Below are 22,187 nucleotides of genomic sequence, written 5' to 3'. Positions count from 1 at the left end.
TGGCTCGTAAGCGGCAAGACCAAAAACCAACATTGAATGCCCGTAACCTTCGATCCCTCAGGTGGCACTGCATTAAAAACCGGCATCATTGTGTAAAGTTTATTGCCACCTGGACTCAAGAACAATTCAGAAAACCATTGTCAGTTAACACAGTTTGTCGCTTCATCAGCAAATGCATGTTCAAACTCGACCATGCAAAACGAAAGCCATATATCAACAACACCCAGAAACATTTCTCATCTGAGATGGATTGACACAAAGTGGAAAAGTGTGCTGTGGTCTGACGAGTCCAAATTTCAAATTGTTTTTGTAAAACATATACGTCGTGTCCTCCACACCAAAGAGGAAAAGGACCATCTGGATTGTTATCAGCGCAAAGTTCAAAAGCCAGCAACTCTAATGGTATTTGGGTGTGTTAAGTCCCCATGGCATAGATAACCTACACATCTGTGAAGGCACCATTAATGCTGAAAAGTACATACAGGTTTTGGAGCAACATATGCTACCATCCAAGCAACGTCTTTTTCAGGGACGTCCATGCTTATATCAGCAAGACAATGCCAAGCCACATTCTGTATGTGTTAAAACAGTGTGGCTTTATAGTAAAAGAGTGTGAGTCCTAGACTGGCCTGCAAGCAGTTCTGACCTGTCTCCTATTGAAAATGTGTGGCACATAATAAAGCGCAAAATATGACCACGGAGACCCCGGACTAATGAGCAACTGAAGGTTGTACATCAAGCAAGAATGGGAAAGAATTCCACCCACAAAGGTTCACCAATTAGTGTCCTCAGTTTACAAACGCTTACTGAGTGTAGTTCAAAGGAAAGGTGACGTAACACAGTGGTAAAACTGTCCCAGCGTTTTTGAAACGTGTTGGAGGCAACAAATTCAAAATGAGTGAATATTCATTCATTCATTCAGTCACCTTTCGTACCGCTTATCCTCACTAGGGTCACGGAGCTTATCCCAGTGACTCTGGGCGAGAGGCGGGGTACACCCTGAATAGGCCGCTAGCCAATCGTCAATTCAATTAAACATAGGTTGAACGTGATTTGCAAATCATTGTATTCTGTTTTTATTTATATTTAATTGAATACACTACAAAGACAAGATATTTAATGTTCAAACTGATAAACTTTATTGTTTTTAGCAAATAATCATTAACTTAAAATTTTATGCCTGCAACATGTTCCAAAAACCACAGTTTTACATCACCTTTTCTTTTAACAACATTCAATAAACGTTTGGGAACTGAGGACACTAATTATTGGAGCTTTGTAGGTGGGATTCTTTCCCATTCTTGCTTGATGTAGAGCTTCAGCTGTTCAACAGTCCGGGGTCTCCGTGGTAATATTTTACGCTCCATAATCCGCCATACATTTTCAATGGGAGACAGGTCTGGACTGCAGGCAGGCCAGTCTAGTACCTGCACTCTTTTACTATGAAGCCACACTGTTGTAACACGTGCAGAATGTGGTTTGGCATTGTCTTGCTGAAATAAGCAGGGGCGTCCATGAAAAAGATGTTGCTTCGATGGCAGCATATGTTTCTCCAAAACCTGTATGTACCTTTCAGCATTAATGGTGCCTTCACAGATGTGTAAGTTACTTATGCCATTGGCACTAACACACCCCATACCATCACAGATGCTGGGTTTTGAACTTTGCATCCATAACAGTCCGTATGGTTCTTTTCCTCTTTGGCCCAGAGGACACGATGTCCATAATTTCTCAAAACAATTTGAAATGTGGACTCGTCGGACCACAGAACACTTTTCCACTTTGCATCAGTCCATCTTAGATGAGCTCGGGCCCACAGAATCCGGCGGCGTTTCTGGTCGTTGTTGATAAATGGCTTTTGCTTTGGCTAGTAGAGTTTCAAGTTGCACTTACGGATGTAGCGCCGAACTGTATTTACTAACATTGGTTTTATGAAGTGTTCCTGAGCCCATGTGGTGATGTCCTTTACACATTGATCTCGGTTGTTGATGCAGTGCCGCCTGAGGGATCGAAGATCACTGGCATTCAATGTTGGTTTTCGGCCTTGCCGCTTAAATACAGTGATTTCTCCAGATTTTCTGAACCTTTTGATGATATTATGGACTGTAGATGATGACATCCCTAAAGTCCTTGCAATTGTATGTTGAGGAACATTGTCTTTGAACTGTTCGACTAGTTTCTCACACACTTGTTCACAAAGAGGTGAACCTCACCCCATCTTTGCTTGTGAATGACTGAGCAATTCAGGGAAGCTCCTTTTATACCCAATCATATCACCTACCTGTTCCCAATTAGCCTTTTCACCTGTGGTATGTTCCTAACAGGTGTTTGATGAGCATTCCTCAACTTTCTCAGTCTTTTTTGCCACCTGTCCCAGCTTTTTTGGAACGTCTTGCAGCCATAAAATTTGAAGTTAATGATTATTTGCTAAAAACAATAAAGTTTATCAGTTTGAACATCGAATATCTTATATTTGTAGTGTATTCAATTAAATATAGGTTGAGCATGATTTGCAAATCATTGTATTCTGTTTTTATTTCTGTTTAACACAACGTCCCAACTTCATTGGAATTGGGGTTGTAGATTTTACACAACGTCCCAACTTCATTGGAATTAGGGTTTGTATTATTAGTATTACACGATACCAGGTTAAAAAATAATTTCTGCTGCACTTAAGGTTCCTAAGAGCACAGTAACCTCCGTAATCCTTAAATGGAAGACATTTGGGATGACCAAGACTCTTCCTAGAGCTGGCCATTCAACAAAACTGAGTGATCGGGTGAGAAGAACTTTGGTGAGAGCGGTAAAGAAAAAAACAAAGGTCACTGTGGCTGAGCTCCAGAGATGCAGGTATGGGAGCAAGTTCTAGAAAGTCAACCATTAAATTTACAGCTTAGCAGAGTTGTAAGCGACCTGTCCTGTGTGGGATAAGCTTTTTGCAAAGTCAGTTCATGTCAAGGGTTAGAGGAAATGAATCACTTGCTTGTCTTTCTTCCTGCTGGTGTCTGTGCTGTGTCAGCTTAGTTGAAGATCTAGCTTGTGTTCCTTCCCTGACATTAGGCATTTTGCTGACATGCATTATGTGGAAAAAAGGTAAAACAAAAACACAGTGGCATAAAAGATGTTACAGCACTTGAGGAACAATAAGAAACAATAGTTTACTACGTGATGACTATTTCTCATGTTTTTATATATTTTTGCTATGAAGAAATCGTTTCGTTTCATTGTCGCTCAACCAAGTACATTTTACCAAAACAATCGTCAAGTCAGTCACTGATAGTCTAGTGGTTCACCCTCCTGACTTCCTTGCTGGCGTGGTTTCATATCCCACGACTGTCTACATGTGACAGATGATTTCTGGCAACCAGTCCAGTGTGAGTCCCCTTTTAACTGCAATCTGCTCCAGTTCCTCTTGAACATGAACAGGATAACCAGTAGAGAAAATGGATTGATAGCCAAGTCTTCCATTTTATGTTTACTTGGGTTATATTTGTCTATTTACATTTGTTATATAATCTTACACACTGAAATGTGGAAACCATGCAAAGAAATAAGAATTTTAGAAGGTGGCAAATATTTTTTCACGGCACTATATATTTGTATATATTATATATAATAATTGTACTGCGCTGTAGTGTACTTTCAAGGGACATTGTGTCACATTTTCAGTTGTTTACTGGCCAAAACCGATGTCTGCGTTTATATATTTTTTTATGGTTTATTTTGACCTCTGCTAATAAGCTGATATATTCTCGTAAGCGAAGAATTTTAGATTTACTTATACATTAAAGTGGTGACCCAGTAAGGGAGCACCATGAAACTCAAGTTGCCAGCTTTTTCCTCGACAAGTCAACAGTGCCTGAATTAGCCTCAAGCTAACTTTTTTCATTCGGTTTTGTTAAGCAATGTTGTTCTAAGTTTTATTTATTTACTTTATATATATATATATATATATATATATATATATACACACACATATATATATATATATATATATATATATATATATATATATATATATATATATATATATATATATATATATATATATATATACACACACACACACACATATATATATATATATATATATATATATATATATATATATATATATATATATATATATATACATACACACACACACACACACACACACACATATACACACACACGCACGCACATACACACACACGACGGGGCGGCACGGTTAGAGCGTCAGCCTCACAGTTCTGAGGACCCGGGTTCAATCCCCGGCCCCGCCTGTGTGGATTTTGCATGTTCTCCCCGTGCCTGCGTGGGTTTTCTCCGGGCACTTCGGTTTCCTCCCACATCCCAAAAACGTGCATTAATTGGAGACTTGAAATTGACCGTAGGTGTGAATGTGAGTGCGGATGGTTGTTTGTTTCTACGTGCCCTGCGATTGGCTGGCAACCAGTTCAGGGTGTACCCCGCCTCCTGCCCGATGACAGCTGGGATTGGCTCCAGCACGCCCGCGGCCCTAGTGAGGAGAAGCCACTCAGAAAATGGATGGATATATACGACGGCTGCCGTTGTTGCAATATGTGTTTGAATAACTGAGGGTGCACTATTCGTTTGGATGCAATACACAACTTTAACGCTAGATGGGAGTAATTCATGCAGTGTCCCTTTTAATAATCAAACTACCGCTGCATTTTTTTTTTTTTTTTTTTTACATTTAAACAATGGCCTATGGAACAATGGACCCTAACTGGCTTGGCACTCAGCTTGCAAGACTTGATTAGACAAGATTAGACTTGCAATATTAGTAATCTTCTGTTCATAGAGCTGCCTCAGACTCATCTAACAATTTAAATTTCTTCTTTCCCTATTTCAGGTTTTTGCCATTTTTGCCTTCGCCACCACTGGAGGTTACTCTGGGACAACTCACATCAAGGTCAAATGTCCTACATCCGAAGAGACAATCGTAAAACCTATGTTTGGCTACCCATTCAGGTAGAAAACTAAACTCATAAAAGTATTACTGGTATGTGTTTAGGAACTTGGTTTGGCTTGCATAAAAACATAAGTATTGTTTGGTTGAATTCAGAATCAGCATTATGTTAGGAATCAAACACATGGTTTATCATTGATAAGCTTAACTTAATAACTTATAATGCTGACACTGCCCATGCAGTATTTTATATAGAAGCACATGCAAACATTTTTGTTTATGAAAGAGATGTGCTAGGATGTTATAAACTATAATATACTACTAACTAATATACTACTAACTATAATAACGTTCACATCAATGTCATTCACATTTCCACAGCATCAGACATGCATGTTTTTTAGCATATCAAAGAAAGTTGGGAGGCGTGTGCTAGACAGAATTTAAAAAAAAATATATATAAAAAAAAATAATAATAATACACTTTAAGACCACTGCTGGTGTCAACTCTTCTCATCAAGTGCTTGTAAACTTTGTATTCTATTTCTTAACGTCAGCGTTGGCATTGATTCAAGAAACCGATCGCGGTTGGTTGCAAATCAACCCTGCAATCAATCGAGTGAGTTTGTGTTTGCCTGCAACTTAAAATATAATTCAATTTATATTTTCATACCCTGTTCTTGCTTTCATGGACTCAGAAGTAAGCCAGGTGAGGACATTATTTCATGAGTATAATCATGAATGAACAAGAGTCACTGGGCTGACTGTAAAGTGTTGTTGTTGTTTTTACTACTCCCTTTAGGTTGTCAGCATATCCTTATGAGATGCCTACATGTAACGGCAGTCACTTCAATCACACCTTCCTCCAGGGAGACTTTTCCTCCTCTGCAGAGTTCTTTGTGTGTGTGGGTGTATTTGGTTTTCTCTACTGCACTGCTACGCTGATTCTCTACTTGGGCTACCAGCATGTCTATCGCCAGACTACCCGTGGTCCCTTTATTGTGAGTACTTTTCCCATATTCAAATACATTGGTTCAGAGTCTTTACAAAAATATTCAGAGATGAGCCCTTGTCACAGCAATGGGGACGCTGTAGGGCAATTCTATCCAATCAGAAGCCAAAGACTTACCGACAAGTCATTTCTGGAGGTGGAGTAACCATAAACGTCATACAATTATTAAACCACACTTGTTTCTTCAGTTTCTTGTTCATTTTTAATGCTTGGGACAAAAATGATGATAACAACAAAATTAGCTCACAAGTTTAATTTATGAGCCAATATAATAATATAATAAAGATGATTCTTCTTAAAAGTATTATTCTGCATTGTTGTCATGGTCATTGTTTTCCTCGGGTAATACTGAATACCTTTCGTAGTGCCAGGCATTAAAATGAACAAGAAATTAAAGAAACAAGGGTGGCCTCATAATTGTTTCTATGACTGTATATCAGTGGCGGCGATGCATTTGCTCAGCAGCCAACCCTGTTCCATTACCAACATTCAAATATGTCGTGAGCCTACCCGGCTTTGTTCTGGCATTATCAACTGTGCCCGGTAGACCTTCTCAAAAGGAGTTAATGAGGCAAAAACAAATCTGGGCACTTTTCAGCATAACACGGTCACAGTTCCATTTTTAATAAACCAGGCTCATTCAAGTCAAATGTGCTATTTTCGCAAGCAAAGGTGTTACTGTGGTTCTGATGCCAAATCTCTACACTGCAGCAGTTCACAATCATTATCTAATAAGATGGGGAAAAAAAAACATTTCAATAAAACGCATCGTACTCACCAGAGATTTGTATTATTTGTAGACAAACTCCGTCCTCTTTTGCAAGCTGTGTTGGTTCCGAGCCAGCGACAGTGGGGACGGAAAGTATTCAGACCCCCTTAAATTTTTCACTCTGTTATATTTGCTCAAATCATGTAAGTTAATTTTTTTCCTCATTAATGTACACACAGCACCCCATATTGACAGGAATTGACAGAATTGTTGAAATGTTTGCAGATTTATTCAAAAAGAAAAACTGAAATATCACACAGCCATAAGTATTCAGACCCTTTGCTCAGTATTTAGTAGAAGCACACTTTTCAGCTAATACAGCCATGAGTCTTTTTGGGAATGATGCAACAGGTTTTTCCACACCTGGATTTGGGGATCCTCTGCCATTCCTCCTTACAGATCCTCTCCAGTTTTGTCAGGTTGGGTGGTGAATGTTGGAGGACAGCCATTTGCAGGTCTCTCCAGAGATGCTCAATTGGGTTTAAATCAGGGCTCTGGCTGGGCCATTCAAGAACAGTCACAGAGTTGTTCTGAAGCCACTCCTTCGTTATTTTAGCTGTGTGCTTCGGGTCATTGTCTTGTTGGAAGGTGAACTTTCGGCCCAGTCTGAGGTCCTGAGCACTCTCCAGAAGGATAGGGGTTAAAATGGATACAAGTGATCCTATGGTGTGCACAGTCATATTTTGGTCACATTACATTGCATTTACATTACACATTACATTTTGTATAGCCCATTATATGCATATTATATTGCGTAACGTGTGATTTATGGAGTACTTTGAAATTACTGTTGTTTGTCATTGAGAATGTGTTTTTACAGATTTGTGCCCAGTAATCAATGTCAGTAGACACTGAGAGGTCTTTTCCCCATTTTGTGTCTGGTAAGTGTATTAATTTAGTACTTGAGAATAATTTGTATACTTTTGAAAGGAGTTTTTGTGTTTTGTGGAAGTAGTTCAACTATTTTCTGAACAAAAACAGGTAGTTCTAAAGTATTCGCGTGTGTTGAGAATCTTTTTATGATTGTTGGTCTAACTTTATAGTATTGAATGAAGTTACGACCTCTAATTTGAAATTCTTGGAATAAGCTTTCACGTGACATGAATCCATTATTTTTGAATAAGTGATGTAGGCGGTCAATTCCACTTTGTTCCCATGTGCTGCAGTAAATGGGTATTTTGTTAATCCCTACATCGGGATTGTGCCAGATTGGGGAGGAATGATATGGTGCTAACTGAGATTGCGTGGTTTGTAGACTTTTCCACCAAGATGATAAATTGGCAGCAATAATCGGATTCTAAAAACAATTGTGGCGTTTGAGACTTGTGCTGATAAATGGGAGGTCTGAAAGTTTGGTGCTATTGCAGCATATCTGTTCTAGCCAAGACTGTTGTTCAACATTTGGATGTAACCATTTAATGAAGTACTGTATTTGGCTAGCTAAGTAATAGTGTTTGAAGTTGGGTGTGTCAAGTCCCCCTTCTGCTTTACCTTTCTGAGGGGTAGCTTGGCTGATTCTATTGTTCTTATTTTTAGAGTAAAATTAAAAAATGGCAGAGTCTAGCATATTTGGAACCATTTTAATGTGGGTTTGAATGGGATCATTGAAAAGAAATATTTAATTTGTGGTAACGTTTTCATTTTTACTGTAACTATACGATATAGGTAGGCTGTTCCAATGTTTTAAATATTTTTTTTTTTCCATTAGAGGTATGTGATTTAAATTATTTTACTTTGCAAGTTTTGCTGAGATATTAATGCCTAGATATTTGATATTCCCAGTCATAATAGGACAATTTGGATTTTGGTCCGCAGGATTCCATGCGTTAATCGTTATAGGGAGTATTATTGATTTTGACCTAATTGATGGGGTATTCTGATAATTGTGAAAATGTCTTGAGGTTAAAAACTGTTCGAAGTGATGCATTGGGTTCTTGTAAATAAAGAAGGATATCATCTGCGTAAAGATCGATTTTGTGTTCTGACAGATACCTTTTTAATATTAGTGTTCTGCCGTTTTGCTATTGCCAGTGGTTCGATTAAATGGCAAGGGCGAGAGAGGGCATCCTTGTCTAGTTCCTCTTTGTAAAGTGAAACTTTGTGATGTGACCCCATTTGTGGTGACAGTTGCTTTGGGTGAGTTGTATCACGTTGCGATCCAGTGAATATATTAGTCCCTGAAGCCAAATTAGTGAAGTACATCAAAAATAAAAGACCAGTTAACTTTGTCAAAAGCTTTTTCTGCATCTAGTGACAAGACAATAGTTTTTAGATTATTACGCTGAGACATACTTATTAGGTTTATCAGTCGCCTGAGATTGTTGGTGGAGCTCTGTCCTTTAATGAAACCTGTTTGGTCAGAATGTATTAACGACGATAGAATTTTTCTCGTCTGTTGACTAAAGCCTTAGATATGATTTTGATGTCCATATTAATTAGTGACAGCGGTCGGTAATTAGCTGGATGAGTGGGGTCTTTCCCTGGTTTCAATAGTAGTTTTATTGCCGCTGTATTCATATGGCTTCTAAATAGGCCTTTATCTTTTATCTCTATCACCATTCTGAAAAATAGTGGTTCTAGTATACATCTGAAATGTTTATAGAACTCAGTGGAAAACCCATCATTGCCTGAAGCTCTACCTGTTGGCATTTCATTTAAAGCCTTATGTAACTCTGCGAGGGTTAATGGGGCATCTAAAAACTCTACTTTATGAAGTTAATTGAGGGATGTTTAGGTTATTGGAAAAAAAAAAAGTTTAAATATTGTTTTTATTCAGCTTATTATGGGATGAATATACAGTAAGCTACTGTAGTAGTTGTAAAATACATTAATATCCTGTGGTGATTGAGTAAATTTGCCATTTGAATCTTGGACAGATATAATTAGTGTTTTTTCTTTGTTACGTTGAAGCTGATTTGCGAGAAATTTTCCTGATTTATTATTGTGCTCGAAATTTTGGTGTTTTAGTTGTTGTAGTAGGAACGGCATTCTTTTTGATAATATGCAATGAAGGTGTTGTTTAGCATTATGAAGTTGGTTCCTAAGTAAGTCTGTCAGATTCATTGGGTGTTCCTCTTGTTTGATTTTTATTTCCAATTCGCTTTCTAATTTTTTCTTCTTGTTTTTTCTTGTAGGAAGAGTGAAATTATTTTGCCTCTAATTACAGCTTTCCATGTTTCCCAAAGTAGGGACTGGGGATATAATTGTGGAATCATTCATATCTAGAAAGTCTTCTCATTCCTTCCATACAAGTATATCAAACTGGAACGGGATAATCTGTTTTTAAATTCAGAAAAAAAAAACGGTTTCTCAACAGTTTTTTTTTTTTAAGTTATTCATGAAAGAGCATGATAATATAAATTGGGGTACAGTCATTTTTCCTTTCCCAGTCAGGTGTTGTCTCTTGTACACTACTTCCTTGTACACCTCACATTTGAATAAAACAAGAAACGATGGAAAATACAGTTCTTGATAAACAAACCTAAATAATACGTCTGAAGTAATGATAGTTATTTATCCTGCGCGGTCCTGCCCTAGGTTCGAACACACGTGACCACTGAGTGATCTGGCACAGCGCAAGCTGGAATCCGTTACGCTTGCTCCACTGTCCAAGCTATCTCCAAACTCAATAAACATAATATACTCTCCAAACTCTAATAGCCTATACAAACTATTTAAAAAATTACCCAAATTCTGAGCTGCCCGCAAATCTGTGTGTATGTGTGTGTGTTTATATATATATATATATATATATATATATATATATATATATATATATATAACAAACATTTTGAATGGAGCCTGCATGAAGTTGCCTGCATGAAGTTTTATCCTTCCATCCATTTTCTGAGCCGCTTCTCCTCACTAGGGCGAGGGCGTGCTGGAGCCTATCCCAGCTGTCATCGGGCAGGAGGCGGGGTACACCCTGAACTGGTTACCAGCCAATCGCAGGGCACATACAAATAAACAACCATTCGCACTCACGTTCACACCTACGGGCAATTTAGCGTTGTCAATTAACCTACCATGCATGTTTTTGGGAGGAAACCGAAGTGCCCGGAGAAAACCCATGCAAGCACGGGGAGAACATGCAAACTCCACACAGGTGGGGCCTGGGATTGAACCCCAGTCCTCAAAACTGTGAGGCAGACGGTCGAACCAGTCGGCTACCGTGCCGCCTTGAAGGGTTTATATTGCTGTCAAACGACACGGCAAAATCTGAAGCACTTCCGCAGTTTGCGGAAATGCACGCTCCTTCCATTACTTGACACACGCTTTGAAGACTCGGCACATCTCGTAATATCACAATTAAGAACAACGGTTCTCAGCGTACTGTACAAGTACAATTCATTTAGGGATTTCATCATCTACGATCCATAATGTCATCAAAACGATTCAGAGTATTTGGGGAAATGTCTGTGCGTAAGTGGCAAGGCCGAAAACCAAAATTGAATTACACCATTACCTTCGATCCCTCAGGCAGCACTGCATTAAAAACAAGCATTATTGTGTAAAGGAGATTGCCACGTGGGCTCAGGAACACAGAATAACATTGTCAGTTAATGCAGTTTTTCACTGCATCTCAGAATCAGAATCAGAATCAGAATCATCTTTATTTGCCAAGTATGTCCAAAACACACAAGGAATTTGTCTCCGGTAGTTGGAGCCGCTCTAGTACAACAAACAGTCAATTTACAGAACACTTTGGGGACATAAAGACATTGACAAAAAACAATTGTGCAAAAAGATGCAGAGTCCTCTAGCACTTAGAGCAGTTCGAACGACTAATATTGCAATAGTCCGGTGCAATGACCATTGTGCAAAGGGCGCTGAGACTTCAAGGAGTGAATGCGGTTTAAAGTGACGAGTAGTGCGATCATCTGGGACAATGTCGGTTGTGCAAATGTTACAGATACTCCTCAATCAGTGTGCAAATGGAGCAGATGCTACTCTGGCATGAGTGGCCAGTATATGCAAATAGTGCAGCATGGCGAGACAACTACAGTGAGTGCACAAGTAATAAATAATTGGCCCCACAGAAATGTGACAACGAACTCAAGTCAAAAAATTGCCAGCTTGTTGTAATGGAATTATAGGTTAGGTGTTTAAGAAGTTGATCGCAAGAGGGAAGAAGCTGTTGGAATGTCTACTAGATTCTAGTTTGCGTTGATCGGTAGCGCCTACCTGACGGAAGGAGCTGGAAGAGCCGGTGACCGGGGTGCAGACGGTCCGAGAGGATTTTGCACGCCCTTGTCTTAGTTCTGGCAGCGTGCAAGTCCTCAATGGTGGGTAGGGGGGTACCGACAATCCTTTCAGCAGTTTTGATTGTCCGTTGCAGTCGGAGTTTGTCCTTTTTTGTAGCAGCACCAAACCAGACTGTGATGGAAGAACACAGGACCGATTCGATGACCGCTGTGTAGAACTGTCTCAGCAGCTCCGGTGGCAGGCCGTGCTTTCTCAGAAGCCGCAGGAAGTACATCCTCTGCTGGGCCTTTTTGAGGACGGAGTTGATGTTGTTCGCCCACTTCAGGTCCTGAGAGATTGTAATTCCCAGGAACTTGAAGGTCTCGACGGTTGACACAAGGCAGCTGGACAACGTGAGGGGCAGCTGTGGCGAAGGATGCCTCCTGAAGTCCACGATCATCTCTACCGTCTTGAGCGTGTTCAGCTCCAGGTTGTGTCGCCCGCACCACAGCTCCAGCCGCTCCGCTTCCTGTCGATATGCAGACTCGTCACCGTCCTTGATGAGGCCGATGACAGTGGTGTCATCTGCAAACTTCAGGAGCTTGACAGTCGGGTTCGCTGAGGTGCAGTCGTTCGTGTAGAGAGAGAAGAGCAGCGGAGAGAGGACACAACCTTGGGGCGCCCCAGTGCTGATGCTGCGTGTGGATGAGGTGGCCTCCCCCAGCCTGACCTGCTGTGTCCTGCCCGTCAGAAAGCTGTAAATCCACTGGCAGATGGCAGGTGAGACGCTGAGCTGGAGAAGCTTGGTTGAAAGGAGTTCAGGGATGATGGTGTTGAACGCTGAGCTGAAGTCCACGAACAGGATCCTCGCGTAGGTCCCTGCACTGTCGAGGTGTTCTAGGATGAAGTGCAGTCCCATGTTGACTGCATCATCCGCAGACCTGTTCGCTTGGTAGGCAAACTGCAGGGGGTCCAGCAGGGGACCTGTGACACTCTTGAGGTGGTCCAGCACGAGACGTTCAAAGGACTTCATGACCACAGATGTCAAAGCGACAGGCCTGTAGTCATTCAGACTAGAGATTGCAGGTTTCTTGGGGACTGGAATGATGGTGGAGCGTTTGAAGCAGGATGGAACTTCGCACATTTCCAAAGATCTGTTAAAGATCTGAGTGAAGACTGGAGCGAGCTGGTCCGCGCAGACTTTGAGGCAGGATGGGGACACATGGTCCGGTCCTGTTGCTTTGTTAATCTTCTGTTGTTTGAAGATGCGTCTCACATCCTGTTCATGGATGGTTAACGCAAAAGTCAGAGGTGTGGTTGTGGTCACGGGTGCGGCCGGGTGGGTGTGTGGAGTGAAACTGTCCTTTTCAAATCTGCAATAGAAGGTATTCAAGTCGTTGGCTAGTGTGCTATTGTTCTCAGCTTGGGGGGATCGTCGCTTGTAATTAGTCAGCGATTGGAATGCACGCCAGACTGATTTTGAGTCGTTCGCGCTAAACTGTTTTTCCAACTTTGCTGCATAGATCCTCTTTGCAATGTTAATTTCTTTAGTAAGCTGGTTTCTAGCTCGATTATACAGGGCCCTGTCCCCGCTCTGATATGCATCTTCCTTAGCTTGGCGAAGCTGCTTAAGTTTAGCAGTGAACCACGGCTTGTTGTTGTTGAATGTCCGAAATGATTTTGTTGGTACACAAACCTCTTCACAGAAACTGATATAGGATGTGACAGTGTCCGTATATTCATCCAGGCTGCCAGCTGAATTTTCAAAGACACTCCAGTCTGTGCAGTCTAAACAGCTTTGAAGTTCCATCTTTGCTTCATTGGTCCACTTTTTGACTGTTTTCACTGTAGGCTTCGCACATTTAAGTACTTGCTTGTACGTCGGTATTAAGTGAATTAAGCAGTGATCAGACGAGCCCAGGGCTGCACGAGGTATAGCACGGTATGCGTTTTTTACCGTAGTGTAGCAGTGGTCTAAAGTATTATTTTCCCTGGTAGGACAGTCGATGTGCTGCTTGTATTTAGGGAGTTCGTGGTTGAGTTTAGCTTTGTTAAAGTCCCCGAGAATAATGAGGGGTGAGTCAGGGTGTTTTTTTTCTATTTCGTTGACTTGTTCGGCGAGCGTTAGCAATGCGGCGCTCGTGTTAGCTTGCGGTGTGATATAGACTCCAGCCAGTATAAACGATGCAAACTCACGTGGCGCGTAAAATGGTTTACAGTTCAGAAACAGCGACTCCAAATGCAGTGTGTGCTGAGCACCGTGACGTCCGTACACGATTTTTCGTTTATATGGAGGCATATCCCGCCGCCCTTCTACAATTGCAAGTTAAAATTCTACCATATATCAACAACACCCTGATGAGTCCACATTTCAAATTGTCTTTGGAAATCATGGACGATGTGTCCTCCTGTGCCATAGAGGTAAAGGACCATCCAGATTGTTATCAGTTCAAAGTTCAGCTTTTGCTGAAGGTTTTGTGCTAATACAGACTGTTAGTTGAAACTGTTCAGAATTCGCTTCGCCTTAAGGCTTCAGCTGAAGAAAAACGGCCCAAAAGTCATGCTCCCATTTAGCATGAGTTTAAATGTGGTTGGTTAATTCTAAACAAAAGACCCCTATTTCTCAACTCAAAGACCCCTAATGATGACGACAAACAACGGACTTCGTTTTCCCTTGCCTGGATGCGGGTCACCGGGGCCCCCCACTGGAGCCAGGCCTGGTAGTGGGGCTCGAAGGCGAGCGCCTGGTGGCCGGGCCTGCACCAATGGGGCCCGGCCGGGCACAGCCCGAAAGGGTAACGTGGGTCCCCCTTCCCATGGGCTCACCACCTGTGGGAGGGGCCATAGGGGTCGGGTGCAGTGTGAGCTGGGCGGTGGCCGAAGGCGGGGACCTTGGCGATCCGATCCCCGGCTACAGAAGCTGGCTCTCGGGACGTGGAATGTCAGCTCTGTGGCAGGGAAGGAGCCCGAGCTGGTGTGTGAGGTCGAGAAGTTCCGACTAGATATAGTCGGACTCGCCTCCACACACAGCTTGGGCTCTGGTACAAGTCCTCTCGAGAGGGGTTGGACTCTCTTCCATTCTGGAGTTGCCCACGGTGAGAGGCGCCGAGCAGGTGTGGGTATACTTATTGCCCCCCGGCTCGGCGCCTGTACGTTGGGGTTCACCCCGGTGGACGAGAGGGTAGCCTCCCTCCGCCTTCGGGTGGGGGGACGGGTCCTGACTGTTGTTTGTGCCTATGCACCAAACAGGAGTTCAGAGTACCCACCCTTTTTGGAGTCCTTGGAGGGGGTGCTGGAGAGCGCTCCCGCTGGGGACTCCATTGTTTTGTTGGGGGACTTCAATGTTCACGTGGGCAATGAGACCTGGAAGGGCGTGATCGGGAGGAACGGCCCCCCCGATCAGAACCCGAGCGGTGTTCTGTTATTGGACTTCTGTGCTCGTCACGGATTGTCCATAACGAACACCATGTTCAAGCATAAGGGTGTCCACACGTGCACTTGGCACCAGGACACCCTAGGTCGCAGTTCGATGATCGACTTTGTGGTCGTGTCATCGGACTTGCGGCCGCATGTCTTGGACACTCGGGTGAAGAGAGGGGCGGAGCTGTCAACTGATCACCACCTGGTGGTGAGTTGGCTCCGATGGTGGGGAAAGATGCCGGTCCGACGTGGCAGGCCCAAACGTATTGTGAGGGTCTGCTGGGAACGTCTGGCAGAATCCCCTGTCAGAAGGAGTTTCAACTCCCACCTCCGACAGAACTTTGCTCATGTTCCGGGGGAGGCGGGGGACATCGAGTCCGAATGGACCATGTTCCACGCCTCCATTGCTGAGGCGGCCGACTGGAGCTGTGGCCGTAAGGTGGTCGGTGCCTGTCGTGGTGGTAATCCCCGAACCTGTTGGTGGACCCCAACGGTGAGGGATGCCGTCAAGCTGAAGAAGGAGTCCTATTGGGCCTTTTTGGCCTGTGGGACTCCTGAGGCAGCTGATGGGTACCGGCTGGCCAAGCGGAATGCAGCTCTGGTGGTCGCTGAAGCAAAAACTCTGGTATGGGAGGAGTTCGGTGAGGCCATGGAGAAAGACTTCCGGACGGCTTCGCGGAAATTCTGGTCCACCATCCGAAGTCTCAGGAGAGGAAAGCAGTGCACCACCAACACTGTGTATAGTGGGTAGGGGGCGCTGCTGACCTCGACTCGGGACGTTGTGAGTCGGTGGGGAGAATACTTCGAAGACCTCCTCAATTCCACCGACACGCCTTCCCGTGAGGAAGCAGAGTGCAGGTTCTCTGAGGCGGGCTCTTCTATCTCTGGGTTTGAGGTCACCGAGGTAGTTAAAAAGCTCCTCGGTGGCAGGGCCCCGGGGGTGGATGAGATTCGCCCGGAGTTCCTAAAGGCTCTGGATGTTGTGGGGACATCGGGGACAGTGCCTCTGGATTGGCAGACTGGGGTGGTTGTCCCCCTTTTTAAGTAGGGGGACCGGAGGGTGTGTTCCAACTACAGGGGGATCACACTGCTCAGCCTCCCTGGTAAGGTCTATTCATGGGTGCTGGAGAGGAGGGTCTGTCGGGAAGTCGAATCTCAGATTCAGGAGGAGCAGTGTGGTTTTCGTCCTGGCCGTGGAACAGTGGACCAGCTCTACACACTCGGCAGGGTCCTCGAGGGTGCATGGGAGTTTGCCCAACCAGTCTACATGTGTTTTGTGGACTTGCAGAAGGCGTTCGACTGTGTCCCTCGGGGAGTCCTCTGGAGGGTGCTTCGGGATTATGGGGTACCGAACCCCCTGATACGGGTTGTTCGGTCCCTGTACGACCGGAGCCAGAGTTTGGTCCGCATATACGGCAGTAAATCGGACTCGTTCCCGGTGAGGGTTGGACTCCGCCAAGACTGCCCTTTGTCGCCGATTCTGTTCATAACTTTTATGGACGGAATTTCTAGGCGCAGCCAAGGTGTAGAGGGGGTCCGGTTTGGTGGCCTCAGTGTTGCATCTCTGCTTTTTGCTGATGATGTGGTTCTGTTGGCTTCATCAAGCCGTGAGCTCCAACTCTCACTGGAGCAGTTCGCAGCCGAGTGTGAAGCGGCTGGGATGAGAATCAGCACCTCCAAGTCTGAGACCATGGTCCTCAGTCGGAAAAGGGTGGCATGCCCTCTCCGGGTCGGGGATGAGATCCTGCCCCAAGTGGAGGAGTTCAAGTATCTTGGGGTCTTGTTCACGAGTGAGGGAAGAATGGAACGGGAGATCGACAGGCGGATCGGTGCAGCGTCTGCAGTGATGCGGACTTTGTATCGGTCCGTTGTGGTAAAGAAGGAGCTAAGCCGAAAGGCGAAGCTCTCAATTTACTGGTCGATCTTCGTTCCTACCCTCACCTATGGTCATGAGCTGTGGGTCATGACCGAAAGAACAAGATCCCGGATACAAGTTGCCAAAATGAGTTTTCTCCGCAGGGTGTCCGGGCTCTCCCTTAGAGATAGGGTGACAAGCTCGGTCATCCGGGAGGATCTCAGAGTAGAGCCGCTGCTCCTCTGCATTGAGAGGAGCCAGATGAGGTGGCTGGGGCATCTGATTCGGATGCCTCCCGGACGCCTCCCTGGTGAGGTGTTCCGGGCACGTCCCAGCGGGAGGAGACCCAGGACACGACCCAGGACACGGTGGAGAGACTACGTCCTTCGGCTGGCCTGGGAACGCCTCGGGATCCCCCTGGAAGAGCTGGATGAAGTGGCTGGGGAGAGGGAAGTCTGGGCGTCCCTGCTAAAGCTACTGCCCCCGCGACCCGACCCGGATAAGCGGTAGAAAATGGATGGATGGATGGATAATTCTAAACACAGCCACATCCACAGTTATAATAGGGTGTGCACACATTATCTGAGTTTTTTTTTTGCTTCTCCTCGCAAATATATATATATATATTTTTTACAACTGAGTTGTACAAGTTATAGGCCACAAAATGGTGGAGAAGGATTTGAAGTGCTTTATTAAAGTCACATTTTATACCACAAAAACCTGGCATTTGAAAAGGGGTGTGGACCTGTAGACTTTTTATATCCACTCTATACAGTATTACTCAGACACTGTAGTGTCTTTACAATCTGAAAATAATTTCTGTTAAACTTGAAAACAAAATGCTGTTTTGCTTAATTTGCAAAATTTACTTTGAGGCATTATAGAGCAGATGAACTCGAACATTTAATTGGAAATTTAAAATAGAACTATAAGCCTGTTTGCTGATAAATAGAAGCTGTCCTTGATATAACAAGCCAACTGACACCGCCCCTTTCATTAATAATCATTAATTAATTAATTAGACTGCGTAGTTTGACTTGGCATCGAGGAAAAACAACTAGGCTACCAGTCAAATGTCATTTCACAATGTACCAGACATTTTAACAGACAAAATTCCTTAAATTTCAGGAATAAAAAGAAACACATGTAGAATGCATATGTACATTGAGATAAGCATGTGACCCAAGCTTGTGTTTGGTTTGTACAAGGATCTGGTGGTGACCGCTGCCTTCGCCTTTCTGTGGCTTGTGTCCGCTTCAGCCTGGGGCAAAGGCCTGACTGATGTCAAATGGGCCACAAACCCAGGCCACTTGGCGGAGGGTTGTACATTCTGCCAACCAGGAGACTTTCCCGCCATGGGACGCCTCAATGCATCAGTGGTAAGTCAAGTTCGGCTTGAACAAGTTGTCATTCCGAAGTTTTGAGGAAAAAAAAATACCTTTGTCACATTGTGGAAAGCAAATACATATAGAATTTTAAAGGACTTCCATTCATTCCACAACTAAAATAAGTTGTCGCGTTGTCTTGGGCCACGTTTCCACCAAGAGGTGTGGGAAAGTGGGTCTGTACAAACTGATTATGATCTTTTCCTTGTATACAGTGTCATCTAGTGGTTAAACTATTGTATTAAATTCTACTACAATAATTTCCCCCTAGCTTGTGTATATATATTTGCCTAATGGACAACTATATAAAAGGGAAGTGGTTTGGCTGAGGTAGTTGTGGTTTAAAGTTAAAATTGAATTTTCTCACTTCCTGCTTCATTGGTGCTCCATATGCCATCATTGTTTTGATTAGGTTGACTTCAGAGGTGCAACTGTTAATCGATTAATCAACAAGTGATTATCTTTGTTTCATCAAAATCAGACATTTGCAAACATGTGCTTTTATTTTGGAAAACTGATCAACTTTTTTGCCTGTTTCCTGACATGTTACGGACCAAACCAGTAACTGAATCATAATCATTATATTTATGCATTTTCCATCCATCCATCCATTTTCTACACCGCTTATCCTTATTAGGGTCGCGGGTATGCTGGAGCCTATCCCAGCTAACTGGGGGCGAGAGGCGAGATACATCCTGAACTGGTTGCCAGCCAATCGCAGGGCACATATAAACAAACAATCATTCACGCTCACATTCACTCCTATGGGCAATTTAGAGTCCTCAATTAACCTACCTTGAAAGTTTTTGGGATGCGGTGTAAGCTGAGTACCCGGAGAAAACCCACACAGGCAAGGGGAGAACTTGCAAACGCCACACAGGCGAGGCTGGATTTGCACCCGGGTCCTCAGAACTGTGAGGCGGATGTGCTAACCAGTCGTCCACCATGCCACCCTTGTGCATTATCTGCGCCGTCAATTTGAAATAATATCCTGTATTTAATAAAGGGACCGAAATTAGTTTGTTTTTGCGATTAATCAAGGCGGTACGGTGGCCGACTGGTATTCAAAAGCATTGGGACAAATGAACCATTATGAATACAACTCTCACTTTTGAATACTTGGTTGGAAATCCTTTGCGGTCAATTACACCCTGAAGTCTAGAACGCAAAGACATCACACAATGCTGGATTTCATGATCTCATGATTTCATGCTCTTTGGATCTTATATGGTGAGTAGACAGCAACAGATTCCAAATGCAAATAGCACACTTAAAATGAACACTAGACCTTTTACCAGCTCCTTGTAAATAGGAAAATGAGAGAGTAACACACACCTTGCCTCGGAACAACTCAGCAGTCAATTGTTCCATTACTTTTGGTCCCTTAAAAAGTTGGAGGCATATATGCAAACTGTTGTAATTCCTATATTTTTCACCCGATTTAGATGTAAATACTCTCAGATTTAAGCTGAAAGTCTGCAGTTAAAACACATCTTGTTCGTTTCATTTCAACTCTATTCTGGCGGTGTTTAGAGCCACAAGGATGAGAATTTTGTCGATGTCCCAATATTTATGGACCTGGCTGTATAATATCGTTATCATCTTTTCCCAATGCTCCAGGGCATTCTCATCTTGGCTGGCTACGTGCCACGATAGCACTTACTTTCTGAGACTGTGCAGAATACTTTTTGAATTGATCATACCCCAGAACAGAAACTGAGACTTGGTTTGGTTTTCAGGAAATCTTTAAAATACAGAATATTGAAATTCACTGATTTATACCTCCATCTATCTCTTGTGTTTTCCACAGATTTTTGGATTTTTGAATCTGATCCTTTGGGCAGGTAACTGCTGGTTCATTTACAAGGAGACTTCGTTCCACAAGGATCCCAGCCCACCTGCCACCATGGAGGAAGGAGGGGTCCCTGGACCCTAAAGCAGAGGCTGGTTCACTGGTTCTACTAAAAGAAGGCAATCCTCTCAGTTTCCATTATGAATTTTCATCTAGTTCTCCATTGATGTCACAACTGTTTTTATTTTATTTTTAAAGAGCTCTTTTCTCTTCATACACACTGCAGCTATATTATAAAATGCTTACATGTGTGGGATTTAAACCTGGTCTTTATAAAACAGCAGGGTGCGTTTGCTTCAAGAAAAGTTGTTTGGTTGGAAAAATAAGTTAATTTATGGTGATATGATGTCAATGAAAGATGCTCTTGATGCATTCAACGACACAAGTAGTCTGTATCATTTTTTGAAAAAAAAAAAAAAGAAAAAGGCAAATAACCAAATCTGCATGAATGCACTCCCATTTATTTTTCAGATTTACGGATCGTAATATACTGATTATGTAACATGTACTCTATGTAGAACAACAACTATTTTTGTATTTTCTCATCTAAAGCATCTTCGCAAAAGACCCACAGCAACTACACCTAATAAAACTGAATTGTGTAAGCAACAACTTCCAGAAAGTAATCTACTGTGCTTTCGTATATACTGTATAGACTCCAGACAGTAATGCCTCCTGCCAAAATGGTAGTATTAGTCTATCCTAAAGGTTAAGGTATCTTAAAATGTCTCATTTCAACCAGCAAACGTTAACAGGCCTTGGCTGTATAAAACTACTGACAGAATGCATTCTTGCATTTCTGAACTGCCTTCAAGGCTTTCGGAGCAACTAATCATTCAACATCAACAACCATGCGGCCAGGCCCCAATTTTTAATATTTTTTTTTAATTGAAAGACAAGTATGAAGTATTAATACCCACAGGTGCTGCTGTTTTCAGATGATGATTCTTCTTTTTTTTTTTTTTTTTGTCAATATCACTGTTAATTGCAAACACTATGGCACCACAATCTACTATACTTCTTTACCCTTCAAGTGAGAAAGTTGAAATATTAATAGAAGAAAAAATAGTTAAATCATCACTTGGAAGGCCAGTATTCTGCTTGGATCTGGAACAAGCTTTTGTACAGGACTACAGTGGAATAATTTATAATATAAATCTTGAGTTTTACAGTTTTACATTTAATCTGTGCAACAACACTAAGATTGTCTTTTGTCATAACTTGCAGTAACCTTACTTGTGTGCAAACCACTCATAATGTTTATGATTGTGTTGTTTTAAGTTGGGTGTCTGTTTTCATCGTCCCACTGGAAAAACGATATTTGTGTGCAGCTTTTTTTTATTTCTGTAATTTGGTGTTCGCTATACTTTGCCCATGCATATCTGTTTGCATGACTGAGCGATTATACTGTAGGTCAAGTAAAACTAAAATGTGGCATAATATGTTCAGTGTATCTGACCCTGCTGTTTTCCATATTCAGTTGTAGCAATCATTCTACAATCTAATATGCAAACCCTGCCAGGCCAAACACTGCCTTAAGTGCCTTGAAAGAGAGTTTTTTTTAAATAAATGCATGTGTGGGTCGGTTTTGCATATATTAGGTAATTTACTATTTGTTTTACATACAGAGGGATCTACTAATTATTGTGTAACTGTGTTAAGTGTCTTGATTAGAAATAATTGAGTATCAGTACAAATTAATGAATAAGATATATATACATGACTGTGGCGGCACGGTGAACGACTGGTTAGCACATCTGCCTCACAGTTCTGAGGACTGGGGTTCAAATCCCGG

The 22,187-nt window shown here is 42.7% G+C and overlaps 1 protein-coding gene across 1 annotated transcript in view; it reads left to right on the top strand.

Annotated features, from left to right (window-relative positions):
- sypl2a (synaptophysin-like 2a) overlaps positions 1-21,014 on the top strand; it is a 38,024-nt gene extending 17,010 nt beyond the window's left edge. The window contains exons 3-6 of the mRNA XM_061687609.1: positions 4,859-4,977; positions 5,718-5,916; positions 18,364-18,534; positions 20,351-21,014. Of these exons, the coding sequence (XP_061543593.1) occupies positions 4,859-4,977; positions 5,718-5,916; positions 18,364-18,534; positions 20,351-20,476 (615 nt within the window). The 3' untranslated portion in view covers positions 20,477-21,014. The remainder of the gene's footprint in view (positions 1-4,858; positions 4,978-5,717; positions 5,917-18,363; positions 18,535-20,350) is intronic.
- The last annotated feature ends 1,173 nt before the right edge of the window (positions 21,015-22,187 follow it).

Source organism: Phycodurus eques, chromosome 10 (assembly GCF_024500275.1).
Source record: "Phycodurus eques isolate BA_2022a chromosome 10, UOR_Pequ_1.1, whole genome shotgun sequence".
Classification (NCBI taxonomy): Eukaryota; Metazoa; Chordata; class Actinopteri; order Syngnathiformes; family Syngnathidae; genus Phycodurus; species Phycodurus eques.
The sequence above is the reverse complement of the archived record's forward strand: the minus strand, read 5'-3'. Positions and strand labels throughout refer to the sequence as shown.